Below are 27,881 nucleotides of genomic sequence, written 5' to 3' on the forward strand. Positions count from 1 at the left end.
ATAGGATCTGGCTCAATTAGAATGTCTCATGTATCTGAAAAAATGACAATTTTTTAAAGGTAAATGGCTGTAAACTATTTATTTAGGCCGAATTTAAACAAACAAATTAAGTTAAACAGTACTACATTTAATTTGTTTAAATTCAGCCCATATCAATTGTTTGCAACAATATTGCAAAAATCTTTTTTTAGTTTAAATCAAGTTCAATAAAGTAAACTTGTCTGAACATCACTTTTCATGTGGAGCAAGTGTTTTTATCTGTAGTTCACAATGTTATTACATGTAATTTCTGACTATACAGCCCTTTGAGACATCAGTAATGTTTTGGATTTTGAAAATTGACTAATCTGGTCAATTAATAACAAACAAAAGTGATGAAATTTCCATGAAGTAAACCTGGCCAAGGGCATGTTTGCACTGTGAATAAAGTTCACATTAGATTTGCAATAAAAACTCCAATGACACTGACAGACTGTGAAAAGCAAGTTTTCTGGGCTTTATTCACAACAGTGCTGGTCAATACAGTAAAGCCTTCAGGCAAAAGACAACCAGGTAAGAACGTTACATCTTTACTCAGGTGTAGACATTTACACAGAAGAATTGTGATATTATGGCAATAAAAAGTAATACAATACAAAAACTCAAAGAGATTGGAAGTATCCGCTTACAGAAATGTAAAAATAAAATATGTGCAAGTAAAACAAAAGGTCTTATTTTATTACTAAATCAGTTGGGTCTAAATTAGTTTACAACATGTTTTGATGTATGCGTTTTCTCTCCAGGTCATGGAGATTCTTCAGTCTGCCGTCATTTTTCTGCTGGTCTTCAGCTTCTCTTTCACAGTTAAAGTGCCAGATAATGAGTCCCCTTATGAAAAATTCCTGAGGCAGCACGTGGATCCTGATATGAGTGTGCAAAAATGTAACAGTGAAATAAGCAAAAGAAAAATCACTGCCAAAGCTGGAAACGACTGCAAAAAAGTCAACACCTTCATACAAGCAAATAAACGTGATGTTAACGCTGTTTGTGGCAATGCAGGAAATCGGGTGGTCGACACGAACCTGACTAAGAGCAATCAGCCTTTTCCTGTGGTCACGTGTCAATTAAAAAGTGGGGAGAGACGCCCGCATTGTCAATACCGTGGTAGAAGCAGCACACGTTATATTGTTTTGCGTTGTGATAAAGGCTGGCCTGTACATTACGATGAAGGCATCATTGATGTAAACAGCTCAGGCTAAACAAAGTTTCTCAAAGCTTTTAATAAAATGCATTGTTAATCATTTCCTCACTTATTTTTTTCGTTTTTTTCTTTTCTCCAAGTGTAACTGAAGGGATCCTCTATAAAACTCTTTGAATCATCTGCTTGATTGTCTTGTATCTCAAAAACATCAAAGGTCAATATCTGTAAACATGAACTTTCCTTTTTCTGTCTTTATACATTACTTCATAACCATTTCTATTATTTTACAGATAAATGCAGTTTAGTCAAGTATTTGTTTAAAATCTTTTGCATTTTGAACAGTTTACTAACATTCTGTAATAGTATTTGTTTATATTAGCATACGTTTCACAAGGTTTTTGTACTCAATAGAAACCATCGTGTTCTGTAGAAACTAGAAACTAAAATGTTTGAATGAAATAAAGTGAGAGTAAATGACTTTAACTTTTTTTGGAGTGAACTATCCCTTTAATAACACTGAATTTCGCATGACACAAGTAATTTGAAATTTTATTATTTACACTTTTAACTGAGGTAGGTATTTTATAGTCTATATATACTATAGTCTAGGTCAGAAGTGGCAAAAAATATTGGGGAAAAAAAAGGCAAAAAAGTGGCAAGGGCAAAAAAACACAAAACAGAGAACATTTACTTCACATTTCTACTCAACAGTCTATTTTTACAAACACAGTGCTCCAGCCAGCATGGTGAAAATTACTGAAAAAGTGTCCCGAGACCAATTAAATAACATCTAAACTCATCTTAAGCATGTTTCTTTATAAAAATTGAAACATGAGTTTTTTTTCTTCACTTGTAACAATTTTTCTAAATTACACAGTATTTAACTGTATGTTACTGTATTTTAACATTCTATATTGTATATTTCACAGTATATATACAATAGCGTAAATACATAAGTAGCTATCTCTTCATAACAAACCCTAATTGCTCACTAGCTTCAAACAACAGTTCTCGAGATCTACCTGAGCTCAAACTTCCCTCTCGCCCTCAAATGTGAGGGAGCCCTGGGCTCGAGGATCTTATGAGCTCAGGGCTCTTTGCTGAGACAGCATGCCAAACATGCTTTATAATAAATCATCAGCCAAATGTGAATTCTCGAAATATTGTTTAACCCACACTTTCACTTCGGTCCTGCAACAGATATATTTTATTTTTATTATTGCAATCACAACACAACAATGTGAGCGACAGTTCAACAGTAATAACATAAGTACAGTTATAAAAATTAAACATTACAAACAGATTCTTGAAAAGTGGAAAAAAAACAAGGTGCAAATTTGGAAAAAACATGTGTGCCGAGACAAATTACGCTACATTTTTGTCTTTTACATGCATGTATAAAGCTTCTAATCTGCATAGCAACAAACTGGGTAACAAAGGAGACAGGGTGTGACAAAAGAGACAGAAATAAACAAACACAGAGTGTGAACATGACAGTTTCTGCATTTACAAACCATGTTTTTTCTTTGCAATTACATATTTTTAACATCAGACACTATTAATGAGTACATTTTTACTGCAGTATCAGTACTTTTACTCTGCTACTTTCCTTCTACTTACAGTCAGTATTTTTTCTTGTCGATGGGGATTAAAAAAGTTCAGTCCTGTGATTCCTGTATAATTAAATCACGAATAGAAGGTAAATCACATCATACTGAACAACCTCAAGACACGGGCGATTAATAATTGCAGCAAACTGGAAGCATTAAAAGTGTCCAAAATCTTTACACACATTGACCCAAAGACTGTTTAGATGCATGTCACTGATGAGAAGATGACGGATGTTTACTGTATGATGACCGAAATGGCCTTAAACACCCAGCAGGCACAAGATGTCAACATGACGTCAGATTGACGCCGTACCCTAACATCATGAGGATGTTGCTGTTTGTTTGATTGTGAAAATCATGTTGACGTCAGAAGTCAATGTCAGGCCGACGTCCAACCTAAAATCAACCAAAGATAAAACTTCTAATGATGTAACAGCTTGACGTTACCACAATTTCTATCAAATTTTAGATTTTGGTTGCCATAACTGATGAATAAAGGTCAGTATTTGAAGTCAATATGATGTTGGTTCGACGTTGGATTTTAGTCATTTTCCAACAACCTAAAATCGCCAAAATATCAATGCCATTTGACATCAAAATAACGTTGTCCTTAGACACTAGTTGGACATTGAATTTTGGTCACCTGACATCGTAACCTAAATCTAACCTAAAATTAACATCTTATGTTGTTGTGTGCCTGCTGGGCAATAACTAAATGCACTACAGAACGTTACATTTACACACATACACAAATTACATGTAAATGGATCAGCTTTTCACAGCGTAATACTCACTACTCTTGAGTACTTTTCAAAAGGTCTACTTTGAGTAGATATTATACTTTGAGTAATATTTACAACAGATACTTTTACTCTACCTGCACCTCATTTTTAGGCAAATAATGGTACTTTTACTTGAGTATGATTTTTCAGTAGTCTTTCCACCACTGTTACTGGCACAATACAGTATACAGAATTTGATTAATCTGTGATACAGAAGCAGCAAAAGGTCAGCAATTTCTACTGACTGACTAGTCATTAGCAATTTATTTAATGCACAGACCTGGTGTTTCAATGGCCTTTGTAAGACATTTCAGTCATACCTTCAGTCAAGGTAGCAAACTCAAAAGGAAAAGGACTATTAGCAGCTTTCTCTGTGGGGTTGGTCAAGGGAATAGAGTAAGATAATGTAGTTGTGTTTGTGTTCAAGTAAAGTTCCAGGAGCTTTTTAAGACATTCAGGTAACATACTTAGTAGAGTTTTATTAATCAAAGTGTAACAGTGTATTTTACGCTTTATATGTAACACTAGTTGGTTTTTCAGCTGTTTTATGTGCATTTTCACATAAAAAAATGCTTAAAGGGAATGTCAACATGCGCAAATTAACGGCTGAATTGAATAAACTTTTTAAATAAGAAAAAAAATGTGTATTTACTACGATGAAAACACATTTAGGGAAAGTTCCAGCATATGGATCAAAGTCATGTGATTTCATTTAAACAGATCATGTGATGAAGTCATTAGGTGCGTTCGACATGAAGCTCAGCTGCAGCCGGTGATCAACGAGATTAGCCGAGCGCAGGCGGGGCGGAGTTGAAAACGGAGCCGTCAAGACGGACAGCTGGACACTTCGGGACTCAAAGTTGCTGCAGTCATGATGACCGATCACATGGCGTCATCATATTTTTTTGTTATTTTTATTTATAACAACAAAACATTTACAAATAAAACAGAATACAGTTTCTACAAACTGTAGTTCCTTTTTAAACAATAAGAGAGAATTATGAATAAAATATATAACAAATGCATGAGAGAAATAAGAGGAAATGAGAGGTTAATATAAACATAAAAACGAACAGGTCTATTAAATACAAAGCAATAAGTATAAATTCTAGGAGTTAAACATCAATCTTTAGGCTAATACTTCCTGTTTGAATCTGCTAAAAAAGGGTTTACATATATGTACATTTATAGATATAAAAATTTCCCATGTAAAAAGCAAAACAAGGTGTTTTGATTAGGTCTTAATAAATGACATTATTTTGGATGATGAATGAATTTTCAAAAAAGCATTTTAATCCAAAAAGATTGTGTTGAAAAGAACAAAAGGTAAAATAAGTGAGCTATGTAGAAGTTTCCCAGAAAGAGCAGGTAGCCTTTAAACTGCTAGACAGAAAATAAAATATATATTTATATTATAATAATAAAGCCATTTTATAATTATTTAATAAAATAGTTATTTACTTTAATTTGTTAAGAGAGCTTTAGGGTGGCAGGATCAATGATGATGTTTTTCTTATTTTAAGTCTGTAAGACTTATTTGAGTTCAAATTTAGGTTATTCACTAAAATATACACTAAAATATATCATTTAAATCGTTCATGGAGATGAATGCAGTAAATAGTCCGTATAAAAAAGTTAAAAAATAAACTTGTGCAAACAAGCTAACCTTTATAACCAGATTATTTAACAAAAGATGATTACTGCAGTAAAATATTTGTAGTCTTTTAATAAGCAAGATGTGTACAGGATAGAGAGGGTGTGAAAAGTGAATTGTTTGTTTTGAAACTTTTGAATCGGAATTTGTCCAATTATAAACCCGAAATACACGTGTTTGTTGTCATGTGGTGAACTCGGCCAATCGTGTAATATCGGTGTCGTCATCAAAGCTCCTGCAGTCGCTCTTCAGAAGCTGCACGGTCTGAGTCTGCAGTCTGATCTCGGAGCGCTGTCGCGGTACTTTGATGCCACATGTGACAGTCACGTGGCGTCGGCGCAGCATCAATCCGGACAAGATTTCTAACCAGAATGCACCGCTTTAAGACAGATTTCAATCGATCTGCGCAGCGCTGCATGAAGTCGAACGCACCTATTAATAGACAAAGCAGCAGTCTGAGGACATTGTAAAACATCTGAAATTTTGTTTTGGTTATTCTGAAATTGTTTAGTTCAACACCACAGAGGTTCAGTATTATAATTGTTATTATTTTTATCATTATTAACTAATAAATAATTAGTTTACAAATAATTAACAAATTGTCATTAAATATAAGAATATAAGTAAAACAAAGGTTATATTATTTGGGAATTTAAAAAGTAGTCATAACATAGATTTACAAATTGATAGTGAAGTTATAGAAAGAGTATATGCAATAGAATTTGTTAGAAACCGCAAATAAATAATCTGATATTAATATTAGTCAAAACTCTAGCATTAGTGTATAAAGCAAGATATATATATATATATATATATATATATATATATATATATATATATATATATATATATATATATATATATATATATATATATATATATATATATATATATATATATATATATATATATATATATATATATATATATATATCAAGCTTATGTTGCCATATAAGGGTTATTGTGTTGAAATTTGGGGAATACATTTATTTTTTATACAAATCCTTTATTTTTTAAATTGAAGATACTTAAGTTCAATTATTTGCTTAAATTTAAAACAGCACAATTTATGTTTAAAGCTAAGAATAAATTATTTCCGAAATGCAAACAAAAGTTTTTTGAAGAAAGACAAGGGGGATATATTCTGAGAAGAACAACATTTTTGGAGGCTGAAAACAAGGACAACTTTGAAAAGTTTGTGTATGTCTGTCTGTGGTGTGAAATTATGGAGCAGTCTAGATCAGACTCTCAAACAATATCAGGATTAATTAATCAATTTAAAAAGTGGTATAAATATATGTTATTAAAGGAATATAATGATGAAGGTGATTGAAAAAAGATAAATTGAGGAAGGTATGATGAAACTTTAATCAATGGCTATTTGCAGTACTATAAACACCTATTTTTGGATTGATGTTATAAAACGTAATATGGAATGTACATATGGAATCAAGCATATAATTTGTCAAAGATGCCAAAAGGATAAAATGTATTTCATGTACAAAGAAGAGATTAGTAAAAAAAGAAATGACGAATGATGTATGTGGTAATGAGGTGGGAAAATAATAAGCTTGTGATTCATTCCGCTCCATTTTTGACCATGTTGATATGTATTTTTTGCTAAAGATATTTTATGTATGATATATCATTTCTGTTCGAAAATAAATAAATCAAATCAACTAAACTGTCTTGACCAAAGAGCATCTCACACTACATGTACATTACATTTCATCTTCTGAGGCGCAAATAATCATATAAGAAAAAGGCTCACAGTAGCTTCTACCACAGAAAATGTAATTTTTTTCCTTCATATCTTTTACCAGTTGATTAGGAAGAGGCTATTTAGTTATCTTTGACAAGGTGAATGAAAAAGGTAATTTATTTGTAAATGTTTTAAGGGGTATTATTGCAGGTCTAATGTGCATCTCTAGATGTAATCAGCTAATGTTAATTTTAAAATAGTTTATACTTGCTTATACAATCATGGGTTCTGGGCATTAGTAACCATTCTGATGCAGGTCACAGGCATGCTGTGTGGAGTGCATTAAAGCTGGCCACAGGTGTATGTGTTGAGGAATTGTCCCGTCAACAAGATGTTGATCACAGAGAGCTGAAGCTCTGCTCATTCACCTTCTCACTCCAGCAGAGAGCTGATCCTCCACTGATCCTCTTCAACACCTCCTCCAAACTGAAGCTAATCAGTTGATTTAGCACCAAGTTTCTTCGTGATTCTCCAATAGCGCATTCACACCAGTTTTTCTTTCAGTATCAAAGTGTTGCTGCATTGTTTTATTAGCAGCCAGAGTCTGATTTAAGAATCTCCCATGTCCCTCAAAGGGTGGCTACTAGGATCATCAGCAACACCTTCCTGCTGGAAAATTCACAAAACAAAGAAATTATTAGACCTAAGAGATATTTTGGATTTGAGTTTTTCGATGTTGTTAATGAAATACTTTTCCTTTTGTTTTTGCCCCTCAAATTTTTAAGGGTGCTTTCCCACCTGTGAATGGAGTCAGTTGTTCCGAAACAGAGATTACAATTGTTACATTGTTGCTCTTTGCTCTTGGAGCGGTTCGCTTTCACACTGCAAAGTTTGTAATCGGACCAAAAGAGCTAAAACAAGTCACGTGCGAGTAAACTCTCCTTACATTGGTCAGAGTGTCAGGGTTTATTTTGCAGCGTCCCGCTCAGCTGTCAGGAGAGGTGGTGGTTTGGTGTTGATAGACAGGGTGCGCACGCTATGTGTCTGAGGAGAGATGCGGTGGGGAGGGGTGAGAAGGGTGCGCGACAATGCCTATTTGAGGACCGGGAGGGAGACACGAGATTACCGGGAGATCATCACTCGTTTGCGGGCATCCGGAGACTCGCGAAACTTCCCGCCATACTCATAATTCTCTCTTCATATAGCCGTAAGCCTATTATATATCCATAAAACACTGTGATATAACCGCGCTTGGATCGGATCGCTTTCTCACTGCAATCGAACCGCTCCAGGGTTCGTTTCAATCGAGCCGAGACCACCTCATTCAAGCGATCTCGGAGCGATTACTTTGGCGCGGAACAGAGCGCGATTGCCCTGTTCACATATGCCAAACGAACCGCGCAAACGAGATACGTTCCCAAACAAAAGTGTAGATGTGAAAGCACCTTAAGATTGTATCCAAAAACATCTTTACTTCACTTGTTCCAAACCTGTTTGAGTTTCTTTATTCTGTTGAACAAAAAATATTTACTGAAGAATGTTGGGAAAAACAGCTGTTGCACTTAATAGTGGAAGAAACAAATATAGAAGTTAATAGTTTTCAGGTTTCCAACTATTAACTTCTATGTTTGTTTCTCCAACTATGAAGGGCAACAGCTGTTTTTTTTTTTCATTTTTCATCATCTTTTGTGTTCAATAGAATATAGAATCTCAAACAGGTTAAAAAGAAGTCAAGGGTGAGAAAATGATGGCGGAATGTTCATCTCTGAGTAAACTATAACTTCAAATACCACTTACAGTTTTATTTTTTTTTGATCAGAATATTCCACATCTTGTTAAATCCCGTGTTTTATACTTACCGGCTGTGCCGCTCTATCACTTCTGTGACGAAGATAGTAAATCACACCACCAACAACAGCAGCGACGACAACCAGCAGAATAACTATTCCTGCTATTGCACCTCCAGACAGACGTGAAGGTGGAGGAGCTGAAAAGAAACAGTGATTATTATCAGAGAGTGATGGATCTTAAATTCAGTATTTTACAACAGCTCTGATCCACATTCACACTTCTCTGGTTTGGTCATCAGTTTCAATAAGGAGGTTTAATCAATAACTACACATGGCAGACAATTGGGTTGCAATATTTATTACAAAGTTCAAAGAGTTTAAGTAAACTAAAATAAATGAAAGTAAACCTGAGTTAATCGGGGATGACCTGTGCTTAAGTAAATTAAGGAAATTTAAATTTTTGGATGAACTATCCCATCCCTTAAATGCATCATTCAATCATTATGACTACCTAAATTTACAAAAATTAACACACCAGTGCTCAACACAATATTGCCAATACACTGCAGCCAATAATCATACAGATTATTATTATTATTTTTTACCTTTGACGTCAAAGGACATTGGAGATTATAAATGAGAAAGTATGGGGAGCAGAGATCTAAAATCTACAACCCAACAATTCTTGGGTTAAAGAATAATGGACTGTTTTAATTTTAAGACATTTAAGAATAAAATACTCACAAACGACAGTGAGGCTGAACGTCTTCTCTCTGGTGATGCTGAAGTGTGTGTCGTTTCTGATGAAAATCTCTAGTGTATAATTTCCAGAATCTGTGTTTCTGATGTTCGTGATGGTCAGAGATGCAGTTTCACTGTCCAGTTTCAGTCGGTCTGTGAATCTCTCTTTACACTGAACATTACTGCAGATCTGACTCTGACCTCCGGTGATCTCAGCAATGAGAATATTATTTAAAAAACACTTCATCACAACAATTATGTCTCTTCTCACGCCAGGATTGAAAGTGACAGACTCTCCCGGGTTTTTCTTTACTTGATTATAAACAGCGGGATTATCTAAAAATCAAAGCAACAGAGAATGAGATGAGATCTTTGGTAAAAATGAAAAAATACTACAGGTATCTGTATGTAGAGTGGTATGAAAAAGTGTTTCTCTCTTATTTCTTTTTTTCCATGTTTGTCACATCTTTTAGATCATCAAAATAGACGGTAGAAAGTTTTTGTTAAGTGGAAACAAAATGTTTGCCCTCATGTTAAAACTTAACTTAACAGCCACATCCAGGCCTAGTTACTGCCACACCTGTTCGCAATCATGAAATTGCTTAAATAGTAGGGCTGCTTAATTATGGGAAAAATCATAATCATGATTATTTTGGTCATAATTGTAATCACGATTATTTAAAATAATTATCAGTTGAAGTCAAAATTATTCACCCTTCTGTGAAATTTTTTTATATAAAAATATTTTTCATAATATAGGGAATTTTTAACAGTATTTCCTATAATATATTTTTAATAGGCTTATGTTTTATTTCAGCTAGAATAAAAGCAGGTTTAAATATTTTGAAACTTATTTTATTAGCTTAATATCTTTATCCCCCCTTTTATTTACAAAATATATATTTTTGATTGTCTGCAGAAGAAACTACTGTTATACAATGACTTGCCTAATTACACCAATTTAAACCTATGAATATCACTTTAAGCTGAATACTAGTATCTTAAAAAAATATCTAGTAAAATATAATGTGCTGTCATCATAGCAAAGATAATAGAAAACAGTTATTAGAGATGAGTTATTATATCTGTTATGTTTAAACTGTGCTTTACGCATCTTCACTGTAAGAAAAAAAAACCTTCTGCTACAAAAGTCCTTCAGTCAAGAGCAGTGAGGGATTTTCTCCAGTTGTTGTTTTAATGATAAAAACAAGCAGCAGAAATATTGTGCACTTTGTCTTTAAGAATAGTGCGGCTCTGATATGGTTTCTCTTTCACGTGTCTTTTGATTCTGAACTCGTTTATTACACAATCAAGGGTTAATTTGAATAATCACTGAACACCGTGCTCTGACACAAATGTGCATGTATTTGACCATTAAAACGCTCACATTAAGATGGCGTTAGATTTGTGTGCCCTGCTCGTCTCCGAGCCTGTCCGAGGTAAAGCGCGATGCGCGCACACACACAACAGCATGTGCTCTTTCGCGCTTTTAAAAAAAATATGAATGATTCGAACGTACATCAATGAATGATCAGTGCATGATGATTGCAGCATCCCGTGCTGCAAAAGTTACATTACAGCACATGCTTTTAGTCATTTTCACGTAGAACTGCGCTGTGCGGAGCAACATGTGTACTGGAAAGGGGGTGGTACATAATGGAATAATCGTTTATCTCGATCAATGGTTTTTCATAATCGTTAAAAGCCAAAATCGAAATTGAAACCGGATTTTCGATTAATTGCACAGCCCTATTAAATAGGACCCGCTTGACAAAGTGAAGTAGACCAAAAGCTCCAAGGTCACAAATGACTTCACAACAACAGCCAAAGAACTGTAGGCGTGATTAAACAAGATTTTAAATTTTTAAAAGCAGCCAGTTAACAAAAATGATTCTGTATTAAATTAAAATAAATGTTTGATGTAAACTGACAGAAGTGCACATGCTTAACCTTTGTAAAGACATATATATATATATACATATATATATATATATATATATATATATATATATATATATATATATATATATATATATATATATATACTGCATACAAATCAATACAGGCATAATAATAGAGATTCTAAAGGTTTATTAAAATCCTTTTTTCATTATTAGTTGTTTTATTAATTAAATATTAGTTCAGATTATATTTTAACAATACTAAAATACTCTTTTTTTAATTATTATTAAATTAAGAGTACAGATAAAGAAAATCAAAGGATGTTTAAACATTCATGAATAACTCACCTTGGACAGTAATAATAAGGATCTTTCCCCCATTGCTATTGCCAATGCCATCAACTACTAGTTGATATTCTCCAGAGTGTGTTTTATTGATTTTCATGATGGTCAGAGATCCAGTCTTAAGGTCCAGCTTCAGTCTGCCTCTGAATCTCTCAGTGCCATTAATACACTGATTATCGGTACAGATAAAACTGACATTTCCATTGAGTTGAGCGATGCGAGTCTTATTAAAATACCATTTAATTTCTGTAAGATTTTCAACACCAGTGTGTAGAATGACTGAATCTTCTTCCATCACTGACACCGGAACATCTGTACCAGTCACACCTGAATACGAAGAAAAATACACAATAAAAATATACAATACATCATAGATACTGAAAGTAGTTAAAACATTTTCATAACGTAACATTGATTATTGATCATTGATCACTGACTCATAGATGATCTTCACTATCAAAACAATCAATGCATTGTCATATTTTTGTGATTATTATTTTCATAATATATCTTCTGACCAATATATGTAACAAATGTTCTGATTGGATAGCCATCCATTGGAAGAAAAAGAAAGTAAATGCCATTTGAATGCATTAAAGACTATTAAATCTGGGTGTTAAAAAAACAAGTAAATGTTACATTAATATCAAATGAAAGCATTGAGCACAGATGTGCATCATGCTCCTTTTGGTGCCTCTGTTAATTAAGAACAATATAACATCTTTTCTTTCATACACTTTTTGTTTTTGAGAAAGTAGGTCATATATAAATAATGTGAATCTAGTGGCGCAGCGGATGTGTGTTATTGGGGTCCCCTAAAAATTAAGGTGGTTAATTTATGTAACTTCCTTGAAGGAAAACTGTTAATCGATCATTAACAGAATAAATAAATTGTTATGTTTGATTTAATGATCAATAAAAATATTATAATCCATTACATCCCATGTTTCACTTTAAGTATTCACAGTGTTTTCAGACATGCTTCTTACATCAACGGGATCTCCACAGCATTGTGTACTGCCCTCAATTCTTTTTATATAGTACACAAATGAATGTCGCAGCTTAAAGAACAATTGCTATATGGTCAAATATGCTGATGACAGTTTTTTTTCATCCTAGTAAACAAATACAGATTGTAATGACAGCGATAATCATGAGTTTTTTTAAGTGGTGCAAAGAAGCTGAACGACAACTGATCATCACAAAAACGAAAGAGGAAAACAAATTGAAAGGGTACAGGAATATAAGTATCTTTGATCTCACATTTAAGTTCTAGCAGAACTCAGAAGCGGTTACAAAGAACGTGCATCAGAGAATGTATATTCCTAGAAAACTGAACTCCTCCTGTGTAGAAAAAATATATACTATTGACTATTATATGGCCTGTAATAGATGTCAGTTTAGTAAATTGGTTTTAATCAAAACTAAAATGGTCCTGTTGGTCTATTGTTATTTTATTTATTAACTTTTTTTTTCATGCATGCCTTCTATTGGTAGCATAACCAAAGCCAATGAAGCATATTGGAACATGTAGCCTACAGGGGGTCGCACACTGCATGCGCTGCGCCATGCATTTTAGAATTGTAAACATAGATATTGAGGTGAAGTTGGTTTTATATTTGCACAATTATTCAGTGACAACTCGTGACATGCTCTCTATATAGTTACCATGGTACTTTAAATATTTGGTCTGAAATAACATGTAAGAATAACTTAAAAAACCATCAGCACTATTTAATTGAATGTTAACAATGTTGTACGCTGATAGTCAAATGCCCCTTTCACACAGTGATACCAGTAAATATCTGGAAAATTTCCGGAAAGACTTTACCGGTATTTTCAAAAAAGCGCTGTTCACACAGACGAGGACGTTACGGAAATTTTCCGGAAAAGAGCATTCACACATCCATTCCAAAATACCGGTAAATTCTGACATCATTCACCACAAATGAGCTTTAAACGGCTGCGCTTGTGTTTGTAAACATTTGACTAAATTACAAACTCTGTGGATGATCAATGTTGTGAACAACTTTCGCAGGATCACTTTCGCATGTCGAGATGTTCATAATATGAGCGTGTGCAGGCGCTCACAGGCTGTTTCACAGGCACACGCAAAGCTTGAAGGTAAACAAACAACGGCTTATCATAAGCATCTCCTCGATGATTATTTATACAGTTGGCGTTAAGAAGAACATATAAACGTGATCTGACTAACTTCTAGCAGCTAAATGTGTCTGGAAAAAATATTCAAAGGCTTTTATTCTCACAAACCACGCGGACGTAAATGCGTCTGACTGTTGTGATTGGCTAAAGCAGACGTCTCACGTCAGCACATTCTAGACGTGCACGCGCTTATTACGGCAATCTTGCTTCTGCATTCACACAGCGCAGCATTCCGGCAAATTGCCGGTAATGTTACAACTTCTCTTTTCGGAAAATAGCCAGAACGAATTTACCGGTATTTTCAAAAAAGAACCTGTTCACACATACAACCTTTCCGGAAAATTGCCGGCAATTTTCCGGAAAGGTCTGTATGTGTGAAAGGGGCTATTGGCTGCTAATATGATTTCACTATCAGAAATACTTTTCTGAAATTATATTATTAAGGAGAATGTCTGAAAGTGCGAATGTAAAACCAACTTTACCTCAATAACACAGACTTCTATCAGAGTAGGCACGCTGGCGCAGGAAGTCGGCGGCTGTCCAGCTACGACTCAGTACACTGTTTACATTTCTGGCATGCCACAGAGCTCTGCATAATGGATTAGGTGCACAAGATGGTGCCGGTGAGCTTCCGAGACGCAAGTGTGTGCGCGTTTATCTCCGGTTGTATAGAACTATGAAGGAAGAGATGAAGATTTTGCATTTTTGTTACCAAAAATGAGCATGTTTAAAAAAAAAAGTATTTTATCAGCGACAGGAGAGGACATCTTCACTACATTGCTGCATACCTAAATGCATGAATTTGCTTTTATTATTTCCCAGTTGATGCTGAAGTTTATGCTCAGTGGTTACTCAAATTCCATTGGAATCATGTTTTTTATGTATCTTTTTTTATTGTTATTAAAAAGAAGCTTGACACAAACGTGGTCAAGTTGAGGTGATTTTATTTACATTTTACATTTACATTTAGTCATTTAGCAGACGCTTTTATCCAAAGCAACTTACAAATGAGGACAAGTAAGCAATTTACACAACTAAGAGCAACAATGAATAAGTGCTATAGGCAAGTTTCAGGTCTGTAAAGTCTAAGAAGGGAAGTATTAGTAGTATTGGTATTTTTATTTTTATTTTTTTATGGGTACAGTTAGTGTGATATTCAGAGAGGCAATTGCAGATTAGGAAGTGAAGGGAGACTGAATAGTTGAGTTTTTAGTCGTTTCTTGAAAGTAGCGAGTGACTCTGCTGTTCTGATGCAGTTAGGGAGTTCATTCCACCAACTGGGCAGATTGAGCGTGAGCGTGAGCGAAAGTGATTTCTTCCCTCTTTGGGATGGAACCACGAGGTGACGTTCATTCACAGAACGCAAGTTTCTGGAGGGCACATAGATCTGCAGAAGTGAGAGCAGATAAGAAGGAGCAAGGCCAGAAGTCACTTTGCAGGCAAACATCAGGGGCCTCATGTATCAACGTTGCGTACGCACAAAAACTTTGCGTACGCCAGGTTTCACGCTCAGAATCGCTCACGTTTGGATTTACTAACAATGAACTGAACGTGGGAATGTGCGCAGGTTCACGGCAGCTTTTTGGCAGGCGTACGCACATTTTTTGTGCGTGTCTGTTTTATTTCCATTGGCGACTCCTAGAGGCAGTTGTGTTAAATTCCTCTCAACAAAGTGTCTGAGCCTTGCAATGGCAGCTGTATGAGACGGGTTCATCTAGCAGGTAAATAAGGTTTCCATACCATACAGTTGAGCAGCTAAACATTAAAGCACAATTTGCAGCAGTCGCCTGTTTTCCCAATGTAATCTGAGCGATCTACTGCACGCACATTGCTATAAAGACACTATCTGAAGATGTATTTGCATGTGTGAATCAGAAACATTTCCATTCAATAAATGTGCAAATAAAATATGATGCACAGACTTATTGATGATTCCTACTTGTCTTTCTCGTGATAAATAGTTGGCAAAATCTGATATGTAGCGGGGAAAAAAAGAAGAAAGAGTTCATCAGACGCTGGATTCGAGCCGAGTTCATGCTCGAATGTGTCAAAACACGACCGTATGCGTCTTACGAGCGCGCCACTGACACTGTTAAAAGTGCTGCAACATTTTACAGATATAAACCAGACTATTTATTTTTTTAATGCACTCAGTGCGATGTTCAGACCCAACTGTGTTAACCGCATCAGCTAAACTCTCCCACTCTATTTTTTCTTTTGTTGTTAATTTCGGAGAACAAACTTGCAAATAACACCGCTTTTCTCCGGTCTACCTCCGAAAGCAGCACCTCCATTTCACATTCTGTTCAAAGTTTCTCTTTTTGTTTGATTTTGCCGTTGCTTTTTCGTTGGGTTTTTCCATTAGCATAGTCATTAGCATATTCATACGGGGGAGGAGGTAGGGAGGGGTTTTGCGCTCGTGCATGTTGCGCTCAGTTTCACTTTCATTCTGATGTACAAAAGAATATGCGTGAGATTCGGCGTACGCAGTGTTTCATACATCTGAATTTTTTTCTGCGTACGCACATTTACAGCTTTGTGCGTACGCAATGCTTTAGTAAGATTTCCACGCAAGTCTTCGTACATGAGGCCCCAGAGCTTTGAATTTGATGCGAGCAGCAACTGGCAGCCAGTGCCTCCTGCATGACATAATTAGCCAATCTCTCTTAACTCTTAATATTATTAGTCTCTCTTTTGTCTCTTCTCAACAGACATAGCAATCAAGAGCACAAGCTCTCAATACACTCACATTTACAACATACATATGAGATGTATATCACAGATTGTAAAATAAATAATAGTAATATAGTAGTTATACATTAATCTTCCTAAAATAAAAATATAATAATTATTCACTACAGCATTTGTGTTTCTTAATTATTAATCAACATACCTGCACATCACATACAATTAGGCAAACTTTCAAAATCAGTTAAATTCCAGTTAACCACAAGGTATGTTTGAATACAGATATTCATTTATTAAACATAATGCTGCAATGTACATCCTATTAATAAAATACAATGCTTATTTAGTGTTTACAAATATTTTTACACTTAATTTACATATACATGTAGTCATGTATAAATATGATGAGGTGCAGCTTGTGGTTCACTCATCTCGTAGTCAGATGGAGTTGTCTCTTGGATGGAGCATCTAGGTTGATGATCCCAAGCTCTCGGTGTGAGTACAGTTGTTCCATGCAAAAGTACAAGGAACAACTCCTTTTTAAGGTTTTTCAGTCCACAGGGTGTCAAAACAAACTTATCTTTAGGATGTACACTACACACTACTAGCTTTTGTAGGACTAAAGTGATACAAACGGAATTTGAGTAACCACTGAGCACGAAATTAGGCATCAACAGGGAAAAAATGAAAGCAGATCAGTGTAGTGAGTTGTGCAGCAATGAATTGAGGATGTCCTCGCTGATACTTTGTTTTTTTTGTTATTATTGTTATTTTAATCATGCTCATTTTTGGTAACGAAAATGCAAAATCTTCACTTCTTTCATAGTTCTATACGACCGAAAGTAAATGAGCATACCAAGGGCGTAGGTTTGCACCTGACATTGGTGGGAACGGGTAAATCAAACTATATATTCTTGAGGTTCGAAAGACCAATAGTTTGATCATTATTATTATTTTTGAATTTTTCGTATTTTTCATTTGTTATTTGCCTGTAGGCTTCAGTTTTTAATTTATTATTTTTTTAATTAGATTTTTTGATTGATATTTGATTTCTAAATGTAATTATAGATGATAATAAATGTGTATTTTAAAAATAAGTATATTTTCATTTTTTTTTATTCAATTTTTTTATTATTTATATAACTGTAATATAAAACTTACAGTTTAAATACACATTTGTAAATAAACACTTACAATAGTAAAGTAGTATGGTAAGCAATTTGACAAAATTGTTGGAAATATTTTTTGGCACATCAAAAAAAGTGCTTATGATAAACATCTGACAAGATAATCTAGCAAAAATTAGTTCTTAAAATGTCACTAAAATGCAATATTATGCATAACTAAATAGAAAATCAGGCAAATAACAGCAACAAGGTCGAGTATTTCAGAAAAATACCCCTTTCAATGAGCTACAGGCTCGATAGTGTAATAATACAAAAATATTTATTGACTGATATAAAGTTAGAGCTTAATAAAGACTTTTAGCCATAGTGCAAATGAAACACGTCTCATATATCAGTATTGTGCCAAAACACAGGCTGTATTTTTTCTGACACATTGTTTCAACTGAAATTGGACATGAGCGCAGTAGCTAGTGCTGTCGCATCTCAGCAAGAAGGTCGCTGGTTCGAGCCTCGGCTCAGTTGGCGTTTCTGTGTGGAGTTTGCATGTTCTCCCTGCGTTCGTTCGGGTTTCCTCCGGGTGCTCCGGTTTCCCCCACGGACCAAAGACATGTGATATAGGTGAATTGGGTAGGCTAAATTGTCCGTAGTGTATGAGTGTGCGTGTGAATGTGTGTGTGGATGTTTCCCAGAGATAGGTTGCGGCTGGAAGGGCATCCGCTGCGTAAAAACTTGCTGGATAAGTTGGCGGTTCATTCCGCTGTAGCGACCCCGGATTAATAAAGGGACTAAGCCGACAAGAAAATGAATGAATGAAATTGGACATGCTACTCTAAGAGATTAGGAGAACTGACGGGGATCATATACTGTACTTGAGCGGTTTATTCCGCAGTTAGTTTTCAAGGGCATATTATTGACCGACTATATCAGTCAGCTATATTGATCAATAGTATCTGGATGCAGCCTTTATGATGCAAGCTGAGACTGCATCACTCAGCAATGCAATGTTAGACACAATGTACTAGGGTAGGGTTAGGTGAGCCCATTAAAAAGCATTGGATGCAGCCCAGATTGCACTGCACCAGGTCTGGAGCCAGACCCATCTCTTAATGATAGACTGTGCGTTAAAGCGGGGAAAACACGAACATTAACGGCATTATCATGATGGACTCATTCAGTAGCGAACTTGCGTTTATGTGACTTACATTTTCGTTGAAAAAAAGCTCCTTATGTACACCTTTTTTGCTGCCGCCATCCTCACTTGTGTGTCTCCCAACACACCATACTCTAGCACGGGAAAAAAAAAAATCAATCCTGCTGCATTTGGCGCTACTTGTATCTGAATGCTGCCACATCCTCTCACATGATAGCAGGGAAAGGCACAGCTAATCAAAATGTCCTTATGTGTTTTGGGGACAAGAGGACTTAAGGAGAGAACGTGATTAAACCTGCGTGTCTAGGTTAACGTTGACAGTGCTTTTATTTTAAAGTGGATTAAATTATTGGTCGGGACATTTTTGGTGTTGGTGAATATAGGTGGGGATGCGTCACTTCCATCCACCATAAATCTACACCCCTGATGCATAGAGATATATCAAGCTGCAGGCCCGCAGAACCACACACGTTTTAGGCACACACAATGTAGGCAAAACATATATGGTTACGACGGATGTTATTGTTATTAACGTCTTTTTGAACATCGTCATCGATATATTTTGATATATATGGTTAATAAATATTGTACACAATAAACAATAGGGTTTACTTCACAAATATTGCGATCGAGAAGGCCGAATGGGGAGCGTTGTTTCCGTTCGCCATTCAATATAATAGACTGAACAGTTTTTAATCAGTCATTATGGCTGATCAGTCATTATTATCTGACAATAATATAGCACATACTCGCTTGCTGGCCTTGCTGAACGATCTAAATTGGACAGGTTTTATTGATAATGGATTCATTTATAATGAAGGAAATAATAGCAAGTCAATATAGGCAATAATACATTATATGTAGTAAAAAGCTTTTTACAAGTAAAATGTGTGACACTATATTAATATTTTACTCAAGCGATTTAATAGTGTTTATTTGCTTAACTTTCTAATAACCTTTTAATTAACGATTTCCCACATTTAATACTGTAGTAATTTATAGCAAGCAATAAATTGTTTTTAAACCAAAATTTAGCAATAGGAACTAATTAACTACTAATAATTAATAAAAAAAAGTTTACAAAAAAAAAAAAAAAAAAAAAAAAAAAAWTATATATATATATATATATATATATATATATATATATATATATAACACAGGTGTGAGTTTAGTAAAAGATAGTAGTTTATACATAAATTTATAATTTTAATCAGTTAAGATAATCAGTTTATAACTATATATATATATATATATATATATATACACACATATATACACACACACATATACATATATATATACATATATATATATATATATATATATATATATATATATATATATATAGTTTAAATGATTAACTATAGTATGCTAATTTTTTTTATGTGACATATTATTGTTTGCTTTTTATATTTTACAACAAAGTGATTTTAACCAAGTATAATAAGATTAAGATCCTGAATTAGTTTATTACACTTAATCCTACAATTAGACAGTCTGTTATGTTTTCCTTGTTTATGTGGACACATGAATAAAGCCATAAGTGTCTTTAACCAATTATTTTTATTTACATAATTTGAGTTTAGAAACTGCAGAGCTGTTTAAATGATCGTTACGATATAATAATAATAATAATAATAATAATAATAATAATAATAATGACTTAAACCATACTTGTGAAATTCTATAGGTGGCGATAATGTTAAAGAGTTATTTACCCAGCTAACATAAGACCAGCGGGCCACTGGCGGCCCGCCGGCGGTCCACCGGCGGGCGCCGCCCGCGGTCCACCGTCAATTTGCTCATCGTTATTCCAGCGGCCCACCAGCGGCTACCGCCGCTTTTCCGGCGGTGGTCCGTCATCGGACCGCTGGTTTTAAATAAGTGTCTGCTGGCGGCCCACGGTCAGTCCACATGTCATTTTTAAATATTACATTAGCCTTTACAATTGTATTCAATATAAATATGTCCAATAATGAAATCAAGTACAAAATACTTAATCATTATAACATTTATTTATAATACTGCATAACGAACATACATTAAACACTTAGATTGTAATGAAATGTTTCAAAATCACATACGTTAACAAATATAACAAAATAAATAAATACATATAAAATACATACAAATATAATATAACAACATACATACAACAGTTACATTTTACAGTAGTTTTATAAGTAATGTTAATGGTTTAAATATGAACTAATATGAACAATACCTGTACAGCATAATTTATGTGCAGCATTTACTAATGCATTAATAAAATCAGTTATGCTTGTTAACATTAGTTAATACATTGCGAGTTAACATGAATAAACAATTAACAACTTTTACCATTTACCAACATTAGCAAAGATGAATGAATACTGTAATAAATGTATTGTTTATTATGTTAGTAAATACATTAACTAATACATACAACCTTATTGTAAAGTGGTAGCCATTCAACAATGAGTTTTCTATAATAAAGACAAACTTTGAGACTTCTCTTTATAAAAATAAACTATTAAAAACATTATAAATAAATTTGTATTATTTATATTTTAACATTATTATAATTATTTATTATAATATTATATTAAATTATAACTTTCTTATGACATTTAACGTTATTATAAATAACATAAAAATAAATTACATTGTGAATAAATTTTAAAATACATATTACAATAAATGTAAACGTGCATTATTATTACAAAATCAAACTGTAAAACATCTGGAGGTTATTAATAACTACACTGGGGCAACCCAGTGGCTCAGACTGTCACCTCACAGCAAAAAGGTTGCTGGTATGAGTCCCGGCTGGGTCTGCTGGCGTTTCTGTGTGGAGTTTGCATGTTCTCCCTGTTTTGGTGTGGGTTTCCACCACAGTCCAAACACTTGTGCTATAGGTGAATTTGAACATAGTGTAGAAGTGTCTGTGAATACGAGAGTGTATGGGTGTTTCACAGTGCTGGGTTGCAGCTGGAAGGCTGTGTAAAACATATGTCAAAGTAATATCGAGTTCCTTACGCTGTGGCGACCCCTGATATTAAGCTGAAGGAAAATGCAGGTTCTTTTGTCTGCCCCCTCATGATTAGCAGATCCTAATAAAAATGTCTTGGAGGCTCCCTTCCGCTGTCTCTCTTGTAGCAGGCTTCTTTCTTATCCAGAAATAACAGAATCATCAGTCATCATTATTGTCCATCATCAGTAACTAGATCATTATTGACATTAATGTTTGTATTTTTTATTGTCTTTTTATTGGACATCAAGACTGCATTGATCTGATCGATAACATTAATTTACACTTTAAAAGTAACACTGAAATATTTTTAAAGTTTAAAATAAGGATTTTTAATTTCAATACATTTTAAAATATATTTGGTAACACTTTATTTTGATGGTCCATTTGAGTATTAATAGACTGTCTGCTTAATATCTGTTGATTCTGCTCCTTCAACAGACATTAACTGACTTTAAGAAACTTACCAAGTACATGTCAACTTACACCAACCCTAACCGCAACCCTAACAGTCTACTTATAATCTAATGAGAATTAGTTGGCATGTAGATGCAATGCACCTTAAATTCAACAAAAAGACCATTAAAATAAAATGTGACCATGTATTTTATTAATGTGAAGTCAAAGCTGATTTGTTAGCATCATTACTTTAGTGTCAGATGATCCTTCAGAAATCATTCTAATAGGCTAATTTGTTTGATGCAGTTGATATTAATATTAACATTAATAAAAGTAATCATTGGGAACACTTTTAAGTGACACTATAATATTACTTACCTTGAATGAAGTCTGGCAAGGAAAAACAAAGTGGTAGAGTGAGTGGAGGACGATTCAAAATCTAGAAAGAAGTAATAAAAATATATATATATTACCAACACATTTTAAGAAATAGATACTTGTATTAAACAAGGGTGCATAAAACTGATCAGAAGAGAGTTAAGATTTCTGATTCAAATACTTTTCAATTTAAACTTCCTATTCATCAATGAATCCTGAAATAACAAAACATGATAAAAATAAGAAATCGTGCTTGATCAGCAGCAAATTATGAATACAATATTACATTTTGGACTGGAGCACTGATGCTGTAAATTCAGCTTTGAGAAAAGCAATGTAAAACATTTTTAAAACCACTCACTTATGTTTGGATGTCAAAACTTTAAAATAACTTCAATCAAGACATGTATCAGATGCATGATAATGTAGGGATTTCTTATAAAAATGCACATTAATCTATTTAACAGTTAATTATAGTCTTACCTGTGTTTCCTCCAGCTCTGTGATTAGCTCCCTTCATCTTGGCTCTTTTCTTCTGTTGTAGGGGTAATTTTGTCACTCCTGAAACCACAGAGCACTTTTTAAAATTAATATTAGTTTACATTACTGTGAAATATCAAAGTAACACATATGCACTAACTTTAACATTTTAATTCGCTCTTGTTGACAGTACAGTGCTTATTTTAGGCTAAATAAAGTAAACTACCTCCAATAAAACATTGTCAAACCTCTCATCTACACATAAAATGTAATTAAAAGCCAACACTTTTATAAACAATAGCTAGCCTAATGCTAACGTTACCTCTGCTAATCCGCTGGCGGCGTGCCACCCAAAAAACGCCGGTGGGCCGACATAACTTTTAGAATGGGCGGCTTCCTGCTGGTGAGCCGACGGCGGTCCGCCCCTATCAAGCCGCTGAATTTGTGCCGACGAAAAAACGCCGACGGTCCGCCAACTCATTGTTTGCTGGGTAGTTTTCAAATATGGTTTGTATAAAATGGTGTGTCCTAGTTTGTGTGTGGTTCTGCGGGCCTGCAGCTCGACATTATTGGGGACGCATACGCTGCGAGAGACACTTAGCAGTACCATCTTGTGCAACTAGCCAATCTTATATTAAACAACGTGAATGTGCGTTACGGAAAACTTTCATATTTGCGTGCCATCCGGTGTGCAACTTGGCTATTAATCGTCAAATAGGTTTTGAAACTGCGGGCGACGGCCCTGAAGACACACATGAGAAAGTCTTACCAAGGACGCGTAGAATCAAGAGCCATGATAGCAAATTAAAGACGTGTATCATTTTAACGACGCTTCCACTAGTGATGTGACGTTGTGCGCCGAGGCTTCGAAGCATGTATCAAAAGGTGCGTTCGACATGAAGCTCAGCTGCAGCCGGTGATCAACGAGATTAGCCGAGCGCAGGCGGGGGCGGAGTTGAAAACGGAGCCGTCAAGACGGACAGCTGGACACTTCGGGACTCCAAGTTGCTGCAGTCATGATGACCGATAACATGGCGTCATCATATTTTTTTGTTATGTTTATTTATAACAACAAAACATTTACAAATAAAACAGAATACAGTTTCTACAAACTGTAGTTCCTTTTTAAACAATAAGAGAGAATTATGAATAAAATATATAACAAATGCATGAGAGAAATAAGAGGAAATGAGAGGTTAATATAAACATAAAAACGAACAGGTCTATTAAATACAAAGCAATAAGCATAAATTCTAGGAGTTAAACATCAATCTTTGGGCTAATACTTCTTGTTTGAATATGCTAAAAATGGGTTTACATTTATGTACATTTATAGATATAAACATTTCCAATGTAAAAAGCAAAACAAGGTGTTTTGATTAGGTCTTAATAAATGAGACTATTTTGGATAATGAATGAATTTTCAAAAAAGCATTTTAATCCAAAAAGATTGTGTTGAAAAGAACAAAAGGTAAAATAAGTGAGCTATGTAGAAGTTTCCCAGAAAGAGCAGGTAGCCTTTAAACTGCTAGATAGAAAATAAAATATATATTTATATTATAATAATAAAACCATTTTATAATTATTTAATAAAATAGTTCTTCACTTTAATTTGTAAAGAGAGCTTTAGGGGGGCAGGATCAATGATGATGATTTTCTTATTTCAAGTCTGTAAGACTTATTTAGGTTATTCACTAAAATATACACTTAAATATATCATTTAAATCGTTCATGAATGCAGTAAATAGTCTGTATAAAAAAGTTAAAAATAAACCTGTGCAAACAAGCAAACCTTTATAACCAGATTATTTAACAAAAGATGATACTGCAGTAAAATATTTGTAGTCTTTTAATAAGCAAGATGTGTACAGGATAGAGAGGGTGTGAAAAGTGAATTGTTTGTTTTGAAACTTTTGAATCGGAATTTGTCCAATTATAAACCCAAAATACACGTGTTTGTTGTCATGTGGTGAACTCGGCCAATCGTGTAATATCGGTGTCGTCATCAAAGCTCCTGCAGTCGCTCTTCAGAACCTGCACGGTCTGAGTTTGCCGTCTGATCTCGGAGCGTTGTCGCGGTACTTTGATGCCACATGTGACAGTCACGTGGCGTCGGCGCAGCATCAATCCGGACAAGATTTCTAACCAGAATGCACCGCTTTAAGACAGATTTCGATCGATCTGCGCAGCGCTGCATGAAGTCGAACGCACCTAAAAAAACGATACATCTCGCAGTGAAGCAGTGTACCGGAGCTTGATTCGTTTTGCCATCATCACGTGATCAGTGACGTCCGAAGCTTCACTTCCTTCTTTACCCACGTGACTGCTTCGAATTTTGATTCAAAGGTTTAAGCACCCTCATAGTAAAGTGTATAGCGAGAGAATTGGCGTCTATTACATACATTTGTTTCAAAGCACTGCACCAGTCCCACACACCAGTAATTCAACTAAAATACAATAGTATTTTTAGTAAAAAGGTTTTGAATAATACTAAAGTGTATTAGCGTATTTTTTTTTATGACTATCTTTAAAGAAAACCACCGCATATCGTAGTATTGTGTTTAACAGAGACAATGTGGTGAATGCGACCCTGAAGCATCGTTCACATAGCGTCCTCCTAGAGCACTTGCCTCCCAATCAGGAATCGCTGGTTCGATCCCTGCTTGGAGCGGGACTAATTGTATTATGATAAACTTTTGAATACCTTGGATTTTACTACAATCATCAGTTGTGTAATGTAATATATCTTGTGTAAAAACTACAGTAATTGAGTAATTTGTTTATATTGCTGTTTTTGTATTACTACATGAATGAGTTGGTCAGTTGTGAACATTTGACATTATGGCAACACAGTGCTTTCCCACACTTTCACCAGAAGAGGTCCTCATTGAGCTCTGATTTAGAAAGCTTCGAGTAACCAACCTTTTTCCGATACAATTGAGTCGAGCGCTTCTGGTTCAGAAAGCTTCATTTCACTATCACTAGCTTCCACGCGGTAAGCATATTCGGATCAATTAGACTCCGTTCTTTTACTAAACTGTGGACGCCAGCAAAGTAAGATATCAGCTGCGTCCCAAATCGCATACTTATGCACTATTCTACGCCATTTTGTAGTATAAATAGTGTAAGTAGTGTGTTCACACTGAAAACTCTAAAAATAATAAGTGCACTTTAATTACCCGGATGATGCACTCATTCAGCCGCTAAAATGAAGTGTGTAATGATGGACACTTCACGCACTCAACGACCGCAGATTTGCTTACGTAGCGGAAGGGGCGGAGCTATCAGACGCACATGTTGAATAACTTTATTTATTTTGGATGGTGAAAGCAAACCCTGCTGAAAAAAACAGCAAAGACCACCATGGTTAATCCGGCCCTGGGAGAACCAGAAAAAAAATAAAAAATTGTGACAGTTCTTTAAATTATATTGCCTATATTTCTCTAACTGGGTTTCTTTAACTAATTTAATTATATCATTATACACCTTACTATATACAATATCTACTAAATATTAACCCTGTGTCTTTCAAGGAGTTTTATAACTAAAACAAACTTCACCTGTGCTCAACTTTAAATTGTTCTTCATGTTATAGGTTTTTCCTGTAATTGTGTGCATAATCCATTTCTTTTTGTGTGATATATTGGGCAGTGCATCAATACATGTTCTATATAGTCTACTGGTTGGTACTACATTTGCACATGCCATCTGCATGTTTATGTAGTGTATACTATTGAGTGCTGTGAGATTAAATCTCATTCTTGTAAACAAGTCTTCTTTCTGTCTGCTCCCAATAATCCATGTTGCCATATATTATTTCATATTATATATTCCATAATTATTCTTGAAATTAGTCATGTTTCAGTCAGAAAACACATGGTCTCATAGTAATTGTTCTTCCTACTATGGAAATATATTGTGAGTACATTATAAAAAAAAATAAAAAATCTTGTCCACCTACTTAATTTCCTACACTGCAACATAAACAGGAACCCATTAAAAATGTCCTGTCATGAAACGTTTGAATGTTTTAAAAATGTTTTAAACTCTTAAAATAACCAAATGTGGTAAATCCGCTTAATTAAGCTTAATCTGTTTTTCAGATTTTATGATTTGCAATGGTTTCAGTGCATCAACTGTGAGTTTCATAAAAGGACAGGAACAACCTTTTCACCTACAAACCAAACACACGTGTACAAAAGCCCACCACTCTCACCTACAAAGCTGCCATCAGACCACATCTCTGAAGAAAACCCGACCGCAGGCTGCAGTTTGACTTTAAGCTGCTAGAATCACAATGAGAGACAGCAGACATTATTAACATTTCGCCCACACATAACAGCAAATAACCTATCAACTGAAATTACTTTTAAAACATTTTTAAATAAATAACCACACCTTAGAACTAAATTAAGAGTATTTACACATTATTCAGTATTACTACTTCAACCACTGCTTTAATCAAAATCATTTGCCTTGCTGTTGTAAAATATTTAAGTGTTGAATTATAAATCAAAGACTATTTGCAGGTTTAAGGTGACAATTAACTAAAGTAGCATTAGTATGTAACCATACATCATTGCTAAAGAAGAAAGTGTTCATTTCAGCCAATAGGAGGGTCAAACTCTCTTGTGGGTGGAGTCATGTTTTCAGAGGGGAGTTTTTATCCACCAATCTTTCACTGAACGTCTGAAGAAAATGTTTGGCATGTTTGCTTTATGTTTGTGCTGGTGGTGTTTAGCTGGTAAGTTTAATATGTAATATTTCACACAGAGAGAAGC

At 34.6% G+C, this 27,881-nt stretch overlaps 3 protein-coding genes across 8 annotated transcripts in view; 1 reads left to right on the forward strand and 2 right to left on the reverse strand.

The window, feature by feature from the left end:
* The first annotated feature begins 430 nt into the window (after positions 1 to 430).
* Positions 431 to 1,663, forward strand: rnasel2 (ribonuclease like 2). Its single transcript, NM_001100105.3, has 2 exons — positions 431 to 552; positions 783 to 1,663. The coding sequence occupies exon 2, from the start codon at positions 786 to 788 to the stop codon at positions 1,236 to 1,238; it is 453 nt and encodes a 150-aa protein (NP_001093575.1). The 5' UTR covers positions 431 to 552; positions 783 to 785; the 3' UTR covers positions 1,239 to 1,663.
* A 4,831-nt stretch (positions 1,664 to 6,494) lies between these two features.
* Positions 6,495 to 27,377, reverse strand: LOC108181187 (uncharacterized). Of its 6 annotated transcripts, XM_021469539.3 has the most exons (6): positions 23,870 to 23,984; positions 18,886 to 18,967; positions 11,709 to 12,032; positions 9,463 to 9,795; positions 8,788 to 8,915; positions 6,495 to 7,597 (listed from the first exon to the last, which is right to left on the reverse strand). In XM_021469539.3, the coding sequence occupies exons 3-6, from the start codon at positions 11,998 to 12,000 to the stop codon at positions 7,538 to 7,540; spliced, it is 813 nt and encodes a 270-aa protein (XP_021325214.1). In that variant the 5' UTR covers positions 12,001 to 12,032; positions 18,886 to 18,967; positions 23,870 to 23,984; the 3' UTR covers positions 6,495 to 7,537. The 6 variants fall into 6 exon arrangements, 4 of the variants coding, with proteins under 4 accessions (XP_021325214.1, XP_073793234.1, XP_073793233.1 ...); XM_073937133.1 differs by lacking the exons at positions 18,886 to 18,967; positions 23,870 to 23,984 and adding an exon at positions 27,317 to 27,377; XM_073937132.1 differs by lacking the exon at positions 18,886 to 18,967 and having other exon boundaries at positions 6,495 to 7,594.
* Positions 26,481 to 27,881, reverse strand: part of zgc:113298 — a 59,621-nt gene continuing 58,220 nt past the window's right edge. Inside the window, exon 10 of the transcript XR_012397375.1 lies at positions 26,481 to 27,383. The gene's annotated coding sequence lies outside the window, so the exon portion shown is untranslated. The remainder of the gene's footprint in view (positions 27,384 to 27,881) is intronic.

Source organism: Danio rerio, chromosome 22 (genome assembly GCF_049306965.1).
Source record: "Danio rerio strain Tuebingen ecotype United States chromosome 22, GRCz12tu, whole genome shotgun sequence".
Lineage (NCBI taxonomy): Eukaryota > Metazoa > Chordata > Actinopteri > Cypriniformes > Danionidae > Danio > Danio rerio.

Excerpts from the sequence above, each read along its gene's own strand:
- rnasel2 (NM_001100105.3), top strand. The coding sequence starts at position 786 with ATGGAGATTCTTCAGTCTGCCGTCATTTTTCTGCTGGTCTTCAGCTTC.
- LOC108181187 (XM_678027.10), bottom strand. The coding sequence starts at position 23,975 with ATGCTTCGAAGCCTCGGCGCACAACGTCACATCACTAGTGGAAGCGTC. Across the intron at positions 12,033-23,869 it reads CTTGATTCTACGCGTCCTTG|GTGTGACTGGTACAGATGTT; the intron begins GTAAGACTTTCT and ends CTTCGTATTCAG. Across the intron at positions 7,598-8,787 it reads GTGATAGAGCGGCACAGCCG|CAGGAAGGTGTTGCTGATGA; the intron begins GTAAGTATAAAA and ends TGAATTTTCCAG.